General features: G+C 36.2%; 2 protein-coding genes across 12 annotated transcripts in view; one reads left to right on the top strand and one right to left on the bottom strand.

Annotated features, from left to right (window-relative positions):
• Positions 1-15461, top strand: part of Pde1c (Phosphodiesterase 1c) — a 474080-nt gene that overhangs the window by 365785 nt on the left and 92834 nt on the right. The gene's annotated exons all lie outside the window — the stretch shown is intronic.
• On the bottom strand, positions 12013-14970 carry LOC149503194 (uncharacterized). The gene is made up of 6 exons (XM_089727143.1): positions 14732-14970; positions 13896-13950; positions 13250-13312; positions 12789-12824; positions 12378-12398; positions 12013-12127 (listed from the first exon to the last, which is right to left on the bottom strand). The coding sequence occupies exons 1-6, from the start codon at positions 14819-14821 to the stop codon at positions 12036-12038; spliced, it is 357 nt and encodes a 118-aa protein (XP_089583269.1). The 5' UTR covers positions 14822-14970; the 3' UTR covers positions 12013-12035.

Here is a 15461-nt window from a genome sequence, read left to right as displayed (position 1 = left end):
AAATAATGAATACAAATAAAAACGGAGCAGAATTATGAGGCAAAGTATCGCGTAACAGGGTCGTCGAATAAAGGAAATTCGATTCTCGTTCACGATTCGATTCGTTTTCGCATCGAGTAAGTGATATTAACTCGTATTATATTGATTGATATTGTATTGATTACTAGCGACCCGCCCTCGCTTCGCTTCGGAAACATTAAATTTTATTATTAAAATAGCTGAGTCCCGCGATGTTAACCGCGGTTATTGTCGCACCGCGGGTGAAACCTCGGGGCGAAGCTAGTCTAAAAAAAGTTGCCTAAGTTACTCCTTATATCATCAGCTATCTATTAGTGAAAGTCCCGTCAAAATCGGTCCAGCCGTTCCAGAGATTAGTCGGAACAAACAGACAGACAGACAAAAATTGTAAAAAATGTTATTTTGGTGTATGTATATATATTCATATGCATGTAGTAAAAAGCGGTTATTTCAATATTACAAACAAACTCCAATTTTATTTATGTGTATAGATCATTGCAGTATGTACTAGTGGAGCGGGGCGTGGATAGATTTTCCACTAATTGGACCTACGGCCTGCTGAAGATCGTGCGAATCTGCTGGATGTGAGCAACACAGGACTGGTGATGTAGTGATTTTGGGGGAGACCTATGTTCAACAGTGAAACTTTGTGGGCTAATATTGTTAATGTTACTGAAGGTCACGGCCTGAGGAACGACATGGGTCGCCTGTCGTTAAGCATTTATCGAACAAAAACCACAGACCTCCAACGTGAAGCTTGTGTTAGCTAATTAAAATAAGTACCTATGGATGTTAAATCAACTTCAATTCGTATTAATAGCTTGCGATACGACCATATCTAAAATTTCATCCCAAACAACATTTGCAAGGAAATAATTATTTATTATTACCTACGCTATCATTGCACCCATTGTATAATTGAACAATAGAAAATAATGAGGCCCTAACTCGATCCCTGTGGCAAATCGCACAGATTACTCGACGCGGCCATTCAGCTATTTCCATTGTTATGAAGCAGAATTGGATTCAACATGAACCTAATACTACATTATTAACGTGAATTGGTATTTGAAGACATTGTTACTCATTGCTATTATTCTTAATAATTAATTCTAATAACGGAACGAAAATTTTGCATTAAGCTTTTTTTTTATTTCTTTGATGGGTGGACGGGCTCACAGCCCACCTGGTGTTAAGTGGTTACTGGAGCCCATGGACATCTACAACGTAAATGCGCCACCCACCTTAAGATATAAGTTCTAAGATCTCAGTATAGTTACAACGGCTGCCCCACCCTTCAAACCGAAACGCATTACTGCTTCACGGCAGAAACAGGCAGGGCGGTGGTACCCACCCGCGCGGACTCACAAGAGGTCCTACCACCAAGTAAACGAATTTTGTCTCTCAATAGATCTAAAAACATTTCATTTTAATAACAATTTATTTTTCCAAATACATATAATTCTCTGGAATATTAGAAAGTGGTAGTTAGTTTAAGGGAAACATTAGGTGCAGAAATCCAAAATTTTGGAGATCGATTTATTTCATAAGACAAAAGTCTTTGGGAAAGATTCGTGACTGAAAACTTTAAGGTCGATCGTGAATGCTTGCGGAACTAAAGCCTAAAATCACGAAATGCGGTTATCACGAAGGATAATCTTCTAGGAATAACCACTACTAGTTGTTTCCATTCAGAATTATTATTTCTATAAAAAAAATTACGATATTTTTCTTGGCTTAATATTGGTGTTTCTTTTTATTCTGTATAATGCCTTTTAAATCCAGTATCTTTTACACAATTTAACTTGATAAATGTTTGTTCATAAAGATTCATAGTATGTATTGGCATGGCCAAAAGCTCAAATTTTGTTTCGTTCATATCGCTTAGATATGTATTTAGCCTAATAAATTTCTTTAGAATTAATTTAATTAATGCAACGGTATAAAATTCATATTATTGAAAAGATACAGAATCCTGGTATCCTTCACTTAACACTATCACTACTCTGTAACCGGTATGTAATAGTGGAACTAAAACCACTTGACACAATTTTGCAAATGAAATAGGAGTACAATGGCTATTTTATTTATTAACTAGCTGACCCGGCAGACTTCGTAGTGATCGATAAATAAAAGACCACAAAAGGAATCCGTCCGACGGGGGACACGTCAGAGGAAAAACAAAAATGTTATTTTTATTTAATTCCGAGCATTTTCATAGTTATTCACATTTTAAACCTTCTCTGGACTTCTACAAATAATTCAAGATCAAAATTAGCCAAATCGGTTCAGCCACTCTCGAGTTTTAGCGAGACTAACGAACAGCAATTTATTTTTATATATATAGATGGTACTAAACATTTCGACGCTTTAACTGTTTAGATGGGTGGACGAGCTCACGGCCCACCTGGTATTAAGTGATCACAGGAGCCCAAAGAGTCTCAGTTTCAAGTTCAGTCTGAGTTTAACAGTACAAACCGAAGCGTATTACTGCTTCACAGAAGAAATGGGCAGGGTGATGGTACCTACCCGTTTGAAACCAGTAGAGGCACCTTCGAAGTTATACTTATTTGGGCGTTGATATTGATGACGTAATTATAGAGATGACCATTAAATTTAAGATGGGCAGTGAATTAATTTGCCCATTCTATGATAGACATGATTGTAAATTGTAAATTGATTAGATTGTATTCTTCTACCCACTCATGTAAAGCTTTCCTTCGTTAAGAACGGTTAGCTGGTATAAAACTCAATTGTCGAGTTAAGCTCGCCATTTGTATATCTTATCGCATTTTTTTTATTTTTTATTGCCCCTGCGTACGGCCCATACGAGCATACGGCCCACCTGATGGTGAGTGGTTACCGTCGCTCATGGACTTCAGCAATGCCAGGGGCAGAGCCAAGCCGCTGCCTACCGCTTAATACTCTCCATAAGCCTCGTTTGAAGAAGGACATGTCATAATATTAACTGTGTGTACAATAAATAATAAAGAATAAACAACAACAACTTGAACTTTTTCGGTAGGCAGCGGCTTGGCTCTGCCCCTGGCATTGCTGAAGTCCATGGGCGACGGTAACCACTCACCATCAGGTGGGCCGTATGCTCGTCTGCCTACAAGGGCAATAAAAATAAAAAAAAGAACTGTTAAAGCTGCAAATAGTAGGAGATTCCGTTTGCATGTTAACGTCCCTAGGGACGCATTGCGGCTGTACTTAATAGTGGTGCCACCGTTTTCGTTGCGGCTAGGTCCCGAAACGAATGTTTTCACGAAATTGCATTCAGAAACTATTCGCTTCCACGTAAAATTCATCTAAATTGTACATTTTTCGCATGCGAATTACCCTGCTCGCTGAAAATGGTTTTCGTGATCCGTTAAGATATTGTTCGTTGTTTTTTTTTGTCATTGAGACAATTTGCATTTACGGCAGTGATTCTCAACCACTGTTCCGCGGCACTTTTGTGTGCCGCGAAATTTCAAAAGTGTGCCGCCAAATTTTACCAATATATAATGATGTTAATATTATTAAATTATATCAAATAATTTTTTTTTATTATTAGCTTGTAATTAATCCCTTTTTAAACGTTTAAATATTATTAAAGCATATATTAGTTTATTTCGTATATTTAATGGTTTTTATAAACGTTTTATGCAGTGTTTTAGAAAGTAAATAGTTTAAATCTTTTTCTTTGTGTGCCGCCAAATTTTAAAATCGTTTAATGTGTGCCGCCAAATTTTAAAATCGTTAAATATGTGCCGCAACAAATAAAAGGTTGAGAATCACTGATTTACGGTAATAACTCATACGGTCGTCTCGTTGGTGTCTAATGGTCGATGACTTTAACCCGGTAATCTAGATTCGACTCTCAGTCAGTTTATTGTGCTAATAAATAACTTATCATTGCGTTGAGTTCGTGTTCAGTAGAGTCTTCGGGATTCCTGCACGCTCAAGAATCTTTTTAAAGACTATTGTACCTATTGTTTCTGATAATCGTTGGAAGGAGTGGTTGTTTTTTAGTAGGTTTGTTACAAAAATAACCTCAAAATTGAACAAGAAGTCAAAGAACAACTAAAACCCCACAAAATAAATGGATAATTTCTATTTCCTTTGAAAGTACGATATTATAAAATTTATGCTATCATACCAAAAAAAAAATGCGCAACGGCGGCCCATAGAAGAATCGGCAATCTCCTTTAAGGATAATAGAAATTTTATAGACGACGACTATTTAATGCCCCAATTTTTTTTTTATTATTGCTTATTTGTGTACCCGAGTTCACAGCCCACCTGGTGTTAAGTGGTTACTGGAGCCCATAGACATCTACAACGTAAATACGCGACACACACCTTGAGATATAAGTTCTAATATCTCAAGTATAGTTACAACATCTGCCCCACCCTTCAAACTGAAACGCATTACTGCTTCACGGCAGAAATAGAGAGGGTGGTGGTGCCTACCCGCGCGGACTCACAACAGGTCCTACCACCAGTAATTTATAATTTAGCGGGTTGTTGTTGTTAATTTTATAACAAAATTGACGTCTAATAATTAAAAAGAAAACTAAACATTGTGCGGTCACTATCAAGTGAAATATTATTTGTTGTGTTCTAAGTTTTATTCCTAATTCTCGTGGCTGGTAACATCGAATTGTCGAAGGTGAACCCCGACAATATATAATAATATATAAAGCACAATACCAAGTGTCTCGCGTCGCTCTGATGCTCTTCGCTTTGTGCCCCCTCGTTTACCGTATTTTTTTTTTATTACCAAGTTTGTTTTAAAATTAATGGGAACACATCACCAACAGTCATCCGGCCTCAAATTAAGATTCCCTGTGTTATGGGTACCAGAGACATTATATACGTTTAAATCGAAACAAAAACATTTTGGTAATAAAATAGGTATTAAAATAATAGGAATACTTTGTGGCAATTTCGAAAAATGTTATAGTAATTCTAGCTTTTTTATCAAAAACATCTGTGCTTTGACTGATTGTGAAATGACTCGCTCAATATCTATCACAAGAAAACTTCTGTTTAAGAAAAGTACTAAAAATTCGAAAATTGTTTTCTACAGAATGACGTTATTAAAATCACAGTGATACAAAAACAAGTATCTTAGTAAATATTCAATACATATTAGTACTGTGTGGACGAAATAATTCATGTATTAATAATCTTTGAATTTAGAATTAGTGACGTTCGGTTTGCAATCGAAATTGTTTACATACAATACAATTGTTTATTGATTACATTCCGCATCTCCACCATATTCTCGTAAATATTTTAATAAACAGTCATTACTATTCTTTTCTAATAATTGTATTTTTTTTAACGAAACTATGCCATATTCTACTGCACTCATTTAGGGGACCTCCCACTGCAGTTTTAATTTGGTCGGTCCACCGCATTGGTAGCCTCCCTCGCGGTCTTGTACCATCAACGCTTCCCTGTACAACGAGGCGTTCTATGGACCGGCCATCTCTAGAATGGCCTCGAGCAGGGAGAGATGGCGCGACATCGTGAGACGCATCAAGTCTGCCCCTTTCAACACTACATGACGATCACGACCACTCTGTCAAGAGTGACACGACTGAGAAGAAGAATGCCATATTCATTCAATTAGATAAACTTCCGACAAACATCTACGGCATAATATTATCTGAAAGGGGACAAAATCAACTTGAAATATATCTTAGTTCACGAGCACTTTCAGAGAGAAATAAATCAGCTATCCGAGTGTTCCAGTGATTTTTTACTAACTCAATAGAATCTGTTGCGAAGTGCATGCAAATTTACCTAGTTTTATATTGTTTTATTCTCAAAGAACTTACAATGAACATTATAAGGGTTTCTTTATACAAAATGTTTAATGTTTAAATGGGTGACCGGTCCCACGAGTTACCCGGTTTTAATTGGTAACCGGAACTTATACACATTATGACCTGATGCCACCTCTCACACTTTGAGACATGAGTTCGAAATCTCAGTTATCTGTTTGAAGATCAAGTTAAATAAGTTTGATCATGTTTAATTGGACCCTATCATTATAATAATATGTACTTCAAAACCACTATTTGGGATTTTTTTAAATTATAAGGGCATAATTCGTAAATAATCTCCATAGTACGATTTCTTCATTATGTCTTAATTTTTTAATGACAAAAACCACAGTTTTTCAAAAGACGAGTACATAATGGTAGGCAGCGGCGTTGCTCTGCCCCTGGCATTGCTGAAGTCCATGGGCGACGGTAACCAATCACCATCAGGTAGGACGTATGCTCGTCTGCCTCGAGGCCGTAAAAAAAAGGATAAAAAATGATACTTTATTAATATTCAAATACTCCTAGCACATTTGCATGAGCAATTATTTGTATCTACAAAAGAAACTTGAAATCACGGAATTCTACATTCGGAACATATACTATTATTATTATTAAATTATTGCATATTAATGAAACCATTACACTCCACTGTAAGTCCACTGAAGTCGTCGTGGCCTAGAGGATAAGACGTCCGGTGCATTCGTGTTGAAGCGATGCACCTGTGTTCGAATCCCGCAGGCGGGTACCAATTTTTCTAATGAAATACGTACTCAACAAATGTTCACGATTGACTTCCACGGTGAAGGAATAACATCGTGTAATAAAAAACCAAACCCGCAAAATTATAATTTGCGTAATCACTGGTGGTAGGACCTCTTGTGAGTCCGCACGGGTAGGTACCACCACCCCGCCTATTTCCGCCGTGAAGCAGTAATGCGTTTCGGTTCGAAGGGTGGGGTAGCCGTTGTAACTATACTGAGACCTTAGAACTTATATCTCGAGGTGGGTGGCGCATTTACGTTGTAGATGTCTATGGGCTCCAGTAACCACTTAACACCAGGTGGGCTGTGAGCTCGTCCATCCATCTAAGCAATAAAAAAAAAAAAAAACTATCACTATCTTTATGAAATATATAAACATCATGAAAATATTACGCGCTCCACTTTTCGTCCGTTGATGGTACTATGACAGAAACTTACTCGAGTGGATTGATCCACTACCACTACATTAAATTTCATTACAATCGGATGAATGGTTTAGGAGGATAAACATTGATGAAACATTCATTTTGTTTACATATAATATTTATGTATGCCATGTTTCTTTGTATAACCATATACAGTACATTTTTGTTTTGTTATATTGTGCATATAACCACATCCTATTACAGAGCTATATTTCCTTAATATTATTTTTGTTTGGAAGAAAATAAATTTCTGACTAAAGCTTACCTTTTGTACATCTCTGTTAAAATTTATGTGATTCTTTCTGTGAATAAAAACACACATTAAGATATAGAATTATAAAAAAAAAATCAAGACAAAAGAAAAAACGGTATCTTTAATTTTGTCATAAATCAATTTCATTAAAATCAATAACCAGAGCTGGTCTAGATATAATAAAATCCGATCAAAGAATGACCTTTCACTCTACCAAATTAGCGAAATCGAAAAAACGATCTTAGTTCATCACTAGTCTTCAGTTTTTATGAAGTAAAACCCTTACAACAAAACCCTTACAAGAACCATACCAGAGTTTTTGTGAAGGACTGAAAAGGGTCCAGCTAGGGGCAAAAGGTCAAAAGGCAAAGAGTCCCTTTGGTGTTAACAAAACGCAACTTCACCTTTGTGCGAATGAATGACTAATGATCCACAGAGGTTAGAGTCGTTCTATTTGCACTTAATTCGCCGGGTAATTTTGAAGTGTGTGTCAACAAGACTGGACCTTGTATGTCGTAAATGTGGGACGGATCACTGTTGACCCGTAGACTTGCGGTGTGCGTATACTAGATAGAAGATTTAAAAAGTGATAAGGACTAGAAGTGCCTTTTTATCGGGCAGGGGGCCGAACTCCTTACGAGGTATCCGTGTCTAGGGTACACGCGGGGTGGTTAAGACTTGACGGTCTGCAGATGTTAGAGGCAGACCGCAGGCCCACGGATATATTACAGCGGGGTATTGCGGAACACCAGCGGCACCGCCTAGGGCGGCCCGTCGAGCTGCCGAACCCAGACGGCCGACGTAGAGTTGTCGTCTATCGCCTCGACGATAGTGTTGACAGTCTGTGTAAAAAAAAGAAGGCCGAAGGATATATTTAGAGCCCTACTAAAAGTACCTGTCTTGTAACTGGCCGCAAATCTCGTTTCCTCCACAACGCTGGCTGTTCGGAAAATATTGGAACCATGCGTGACCAAATGGAATACTTCTTACTAAAAACTAATCACGTGGTATTTTTGAATAGTAAGCTTTCCATTGTTCGGTTTACTGGTGGTATTTTCAAAAGACTAATTAATAAAGTTTTTACCAATTTAAAGAAATCGGTCAAATCACCTAAATAAAGCAATACTAAGTAAAAACAGCATCGTAAAAATAAGCCACCAAGAAAAAATGGATGTACATAAAATATGTGCGTATTACTTTAGGTTGCTGCTACAAGTCTGTCTTATCCGGATAGTACCTGCCAAACGGACTTACAATAAACCTAGTAAAATTATAGCACTAGTAAAATTATCTACGGAGGACAGAAATAACTTGGCAGGAAGAAATAGCTAGTACGAATAAGTTAAAGAAGGCATCAACAGCGACATGTAACCGAGTCGTATATCCGTATCTCGTGATGAATAGCAGCGTAGAATAGTATCATTGTTGGCCCCGCTGACCTAAAAACCTATACATGAGAGCGTTGACTTGTTGACAAATTAACAATTCTAAATATTTATAAGCGTAATGATAAATGTACGTATCACAAATAGCTCAGTGATACGGTCAATAAGACCTTAGCGTTTGGACATGATCGTTGACTAATACCTGAACTAAATCAAAGGCCATTCTCACCAACCATAGTCGAGAAGCTGTTGCAAGTAACATATAGGGTTATCCCATATTCTAGCTACAAGACCTTGGTAAAACATGTAGGGGCTCACAAGACTCGTTACCAGTAAAAATTACGTCATATGAATTCGAGTAAAAAAATCCAAGGAACAGATTCATTCCAACGTAATCAGCTTACAAAGCTTTGCATGCAAATTAAGAGACAAGCGGTTCTTAGCTTCCTGCCGCGTACCCCGTAATCCTACTTTAGGCACGCCGAATTAATTATACTAATATGTAAGGCATACCTTCGGCATAAGTAAAGAAAACTTAAATAGTTGGATGAGCTCACGGCCAACTAGGTGTAAAGTGGTTACCGGAGCCCATAGACATCAACAAACGTAAATACAATACAAAGTAAATAACTAACTTCAATACGAAAGGTAAGTCAGCAAGTAACGGAGACTTAGAACTTGTATCTCAAAGGGGGTGGCGACACTTACTTTGATTTCTATGAGCTCCTGTAACCACATGTAACTATTGTAGATGGTGGATCTTGGGGTTTTTTGTTTTGTTTTTTTTTATTGCATAATGAGCGAAATCACGACCTACCTGCTATTCATTAACAAAGCACAAAGATATTTCAATGTGAATTTTGCAATCCACTTCGAAATATGAGTCTGGAATATCTACTGTATCGCACGACGGCTATTCGCCTCTGAAACGCCTTTTTTTTCTTTATTGCCCACATATGTGGACGAGCTCACAGCCCACCTACAACGTAAATGCGCCACACACCTTGAGATATAAGTTCTAAGGTCTCAGTATAGTTACAACGGCTGCTCCACCCTTCAAACCGAAACGCATTACTGCTTCACGGCAAAAATAGGCAGGGTGCTGGTACCTACCCGCGCTGACTCATAAGAGGTCCTACCACCAGTAATTAAGCAAATTATAATTTTGCGGGTTTGATTTTTATTACACGATGTTATTCCTTCACCGTGGAAGTCAATCGTGAACAATTGCTAAGTACGTATTTAATTAGAAAAATTCGTACCCGCCTGCGGGATTCGAACACCGTTGCATCGCTATATACGAATGCACCGGACATCTTATCCTTTAGGCCACGACGACGCCTGCAAAGGGTTTATATTTGTACTAGTTTGGACGATGATGAATTTCATTTCGAATTGCAATTAACTATCTTCCCACTACGAGTACTACTCGTATATAGTTAACTCGAACTGTTCTAAGTTATTTCAAAATAGTTTTAGTTTCACTTTGAAATATTCCTAAATTAAACTTCATATGTGAAGTCAGGACGTCTTTTATGACTTAATGCGAACGTCACAGACCAAACGGCGTTCGAGTCGAAATTAATTTTGTACATTCAAAAGCTACTGAAAAAGCTGCGCTTTGAAAGCGGACCGTAATTAAGCCAGTGCTCGATTTAATGATAAACTTAAATTTTAGTTCCACGTGATATTGTTTTTCTCTTAGACTTCACTGTCAGTTTGATTAAGAAACTGGCGAATTCTGCTCACATGAGTAGGCCTCTATTTTGGCTTTTTTATTCTTTAAATATTTTAAGGTTATTAATTTTCAGCCTTTTGTATTGTAGAAACTTTTTTTGTTATAACTCAAGATATTGTTTAAAGAAACGTTTTATCTAGGATTAATTAGTTTTATTGCCTTTTAGATGAGCCAATTAATTTTTCACTCTCTCTAGATCACACGGTACACGGTGGACACAAATTCTCTTCATATATATAGTTATATATTCCCTACATATATATAGGTATCTCCAATTGCCTATGTCCAGCAATGGACTGCTACAAGCTGCTGCTAATGATGATAATGATAATGATATATATATTTATTAAGCACATAGAAAAGAACATTGGCCATTTCAGAGAAAAAAACAACTGAAGCCAAGAAAAATATAAGTTTTCAATGGGAACCTTTCAGGTTAAAAAACTTGCATCCGACTTACTTTAAGGCGAATCTTTGAAAAGATTAAAGTAAACTCTGCATTGAAATTTCTAAGGTCTCTTAAACTTAGCCTATTCGAAGTTTCAAAAGTCTTAAAACTAAATTTGGAGTTGGGTACAAAAAAACGAGCACTTTATATAATAACTATTTCTTGTTTTACTTTTCCACTCTATCCTGTGGGGCTTCATTATGTATACCTAATTCAAGTTCATGCACTGGTTTGTTCAAGTTTTCACACCAAACAACATAGGATATTCTAAGGAATTCAGAAGTCGTTTATATATTTTCAAAGATCATCATAGCATACATAATCTTTTGTTTGCTTTAGTATATATACACTACGGTTTAGTTGTTTTTCCAATAAAGTCTTCGTGGTTACAGAACGACTGAATTAATTTTGTATTTATGATGCCTTTAATATCAAACCGTGATGTTGAGAGATTTTTCTTTAAGCTAACTCGGTGATGCAGTAATTAGAACCACTGACTAATTCCCACACCAGATAAACATGGGTCTAATAAGTTTGTTTAGTCTTTATCTGAGTGGTTAATATACCTATATTTTTCAGTATCTAATTCTCGTAATACAGGGGGTCCTAGTTTAGGACTGTGTCTAAATTGTACCCGATGATTAATCAATTTTCACGTTGACTCCCTTTTATGCCGACTCCTCTTTGATGGTAGTTTACTACTATTCAACTAGCAATTATGGTAGGACGTATTGTAACCCAAAACCATCACCCTGCCTATTGTTGAGGCGAAGAAGTTAGATAATATTATGATCGTTTGGGAGGATAAAACGTATTTTTTTTCTTTTGGTACAATAAGTGCTTAAATATGAGAACACAAATTGAAATAGCAAAGTTGCCGTACATTCGTTTGCTGCCTGACCGCCCGTCGACATTACAATAAATTCCTTGGTCTACATTCTCTCTGGTTCTACATCAAGTAACGATCAATGTAACGCTCTGTGATTAATATTGTAATAAATATTTTTAATGAGTTAATCCAAATTCTCACGTATTATTTCATCAATAGGAAATAGAACATATGGCCCACCTTGGGGTGAGTTACGTGAGTGGACATCAACAATATCAGAGGCACAGTCAAGACGACTAACAAACTCTTATTTACTAAAATAACGAACCGTGACTTAAACAATCAACAGTTTATTAATTAGCACCAAACGCAGCTGGTATGTCTTTAGCATTGAGTTTCTTCACGTTCTTCAATAGATCGCTGAAGAAATCCACGCGATCTTGATCTGAAAATAAATTTAAGTTAGTATTGTCGCACAAAGTTAGCTCTGCGCGTAAAAGAAAAACAAAAACCATTCATAACAAAGATGACGTTGGTAGTCAATTAATTTTTAATTCGTTTTTAATAACATTATAATATGTTCAGTGTATTTTGATCGAATATATTATTCATACATACTATAGTAATAATATAGTATTTATGTAATAACATATTGTTTTAGTGAGCGAGAAATAGCCTTACGAACACGTACATACCTTCTTGACTGAGTTGTTTTTCTAGAAAAGAATATGAAATAAATGTGTTAAAATGAGAAAATAAAAAGCGGTATTTTAAAATTTCATAATAACAGAATATTATTACGTCAGTCAGTCAATCCATGACCACAAAAAACTGAAAAATGTACGAAACATTGAAGTTCGGCTTGCGATGGTATTCATGAGGGTATAACCAATTTCGAATCAAATCAAACCAAAGTCGATAGTGAACAGCCGAAGAGAAGCCAGAGATTGAAACTCGCAGAGATCACATGTGAACGCCATCACTCACATTGAGTGTTCAGGTTCAAGTTCAATTCTTTTTAATGCTGCCATTTCACCTTTAAAATCGGATTCTCGTATGACTACTTCGAAGCAAAACAACAACTAAAAAGTCGCTTCACTACTTACGCAAACTCTTCTTGTAATGTTTCTCGTCCATTTTTGCTGCAAGGTAATAATAAAAGTATGTATAAAAATAATGAAGTATGTATAATAATAATAAAACGTATCATCAGAAGTGCTAAGAACAAAATGTTCTTGAACAAAAAATGCAGCGCTTTTCACGGAAACGTTTTTAATTCAAGACAACTCACATAAATGATCGTAGTATTTTTTTAGTTCTGAAACATAAAAAAGCAAATACGTATATAATTATTTTCGTTTTACGGGTCGCAGACATAAATAAAACTAATATTGAATATGAATTCTTAATCAAAAAAATTGTTTCACGGCACATTATTGTGGACAAATAACAGCTGTGTCGTCCGTAACCACGTTAACGCAAAAGTATTAAAAGCGTTAGAAATAATAAGCGTCCGACATTTAATGGTACATTAATTTCCTTTGGATTTGTATCGTCTTGTCATTACCTCGACTCTTCGCTTCTGATTCTGAAGAACTATCATCACTCGGAATTATGTCCAACAGTGTTTCTGAAAATAATTAAAATGTGTTCAAATTGTATAAATACACTATCATTAGAGTCTCTGTTCGCATTTCAAATGATCCAAATTGTTATTTTATGCTTGCTTAGCTACCCTAAAGTTTCATTCCATAAACTTAACGATATAATAATAATAATATATAGATTTCTTTATACTGGAATATCGAGTACATCCGATCTATGTCTATGTTTTTCTTGATATAGCTTATTATTAAAACAAGAACTATGGATCAAATACTCCGTATTAGGCGGCAGGCTCTTTCTTCATCTTACATACTTAATGAATTTCGCTTCGAATAATTTCTCGAAATGTCAGTAATAATTTAATGACAGCAAAACAACGTGACATTAAGCTGTGATATTAATTTATTTATACCACTCACGAAATTCCAGGAAAATGCTATGTTACTTTATTTTTCTATTTACATTGATCGAAACCGGCCTTTATATACGTTGATCCCTTATATATTTAGAGTATTTTCTTTATAAAAATTGTTTTACAGACGTATGACGTAAGACAGCTTGCGGAAACTGAACAAAACACTACTATAGCGCTTTATCATAGCTATCACCTAAATCTCCCGTTTCCTCTGTCTCCGTAGACTTTGCCGCGACCATCAAAATGCACTGAAAAAGACAAAGTAAAGTAAACTGTAGTGTGGATTATTAACCTATTCGTGATGGCGATTAGCCCTTTGACTACCGCGTGCGGGTTTACCTCATATCACCTTAGCATTCAACTGTAGTCACTCACATATCAATAAACCTTATGTACAACTAGAAGTAATAAAAAATGATTTTATTATACTCTGCTCGTCATCTCAAAAAATCGCTCACAGTACTTTTATAAGCGTGCTTTTTTTTCCTTCCTAAGCTGATAGCCTTGGGAGGCTATTTCAGCGTAACCTTAACTAGTAGGTGAGCTCACGAGGCTCAAGCCTAACGACGTTGCTAACACGAAACCTCTCAAGAGCCGTGCTTCGCAGAATCTACCCCCGGATCGGTAACGCGACCCACTGAGAAGATCCAGCGAGCACCTCAGTGGGCTTAAGAGTGCTATGACGTATTAACATATACAAAGATATCGTCGTTCAGATAAGTGCGCATTGTAGAAAATATCGATTCATGTCATTCCAGTATTCCGCTTCTTCCATATAGAAATAGTTTACAGTGAAATTCAGGTATCGGCTTTAGAGGGGGGATAAGGTTGGATATAAACGCCTAGAGCTTTACTAATGTTATCACATTTAAAGTTCGTAATAACTTCTAATGTACAATTAAAATTTTACGATACCATTTTTATGATAAAATCTCTTAAAAGATTAACCCAAATATTAAATAAATAATTTAAATAGTTAAAAGAGAATAAAGCAAATAACATATTATTTGTATTATATTTAAAACTTACACAACATAGTAGAAGTCGTATTTGAGATAACATTACTGTTATACACTCACTAGTAATCAATCGCAAAACCCATTCCAGTGCTGTTTTCATTACTTAATTACAGTTATTAATTAACCGACCTGTTATAAAGTTAATTGGCTATTTGTAATTGCTTTCCGATAGGTCAGAGATTTTTTAAATTTATTTTCACAGCAATTTCAATCTAATGAATATTGTGAGAGGGTTGTTTGTAGGATGTTTTTTGTTTGTTATCGATGAAGAGGGGACATTAATATGAGAATATTTGTTCGCAATTAAATCGTTTTCATGAATAAGGTCATGACTGATCGACATGTATTTCTTATTTATTTCGTTAAATAATTTTTAATCGTAAAATGAACTACCCAATGCTTCTTGATATTTTTTTTTAGTTTTCATCATTAGATGGGTGGACGAGGTCACAGCCCACCTGGTAATAAGTGGTTACTGGAGCCCATAGACATCTACGACGTAAATGCACCACCCGCCTTGAGATATACGTTCTAAGGTCTCAAGTATAGTTACAACGGCTATTCCACCCTTCAAACCGAAACGCATTACCCGCTCACGGCAGAAAATAGGCAGGGCGGTGGTACCTACCCGCGCGGACTCACAAAAATCCTTCCACCAGTAATTAGGCAAAGTATAATTTTGCGGGTTTGATTTTTATTTGTGACGATGTTTTTCCTTCACCGTGGAAGTTAATCGAATG

The sequence above is a fragment of the Bombyx mandarina genome, chromosome 04, assembly GCF_030267445.1.
Source record: "Bombyx mandarina strain Sakado chromosome 04, ASM3026744v2".
In the NCBI taxonomy this organism is placed as follows: Eukaryota; Metazoa; Arthropoda; class Insecta; order Lepidoptera; family Bombycidae; genus Bombyx; species Bombyx mandarina.
This window is presented reverse-complemented; position numbering and strand designations above follow the sequence as displayed.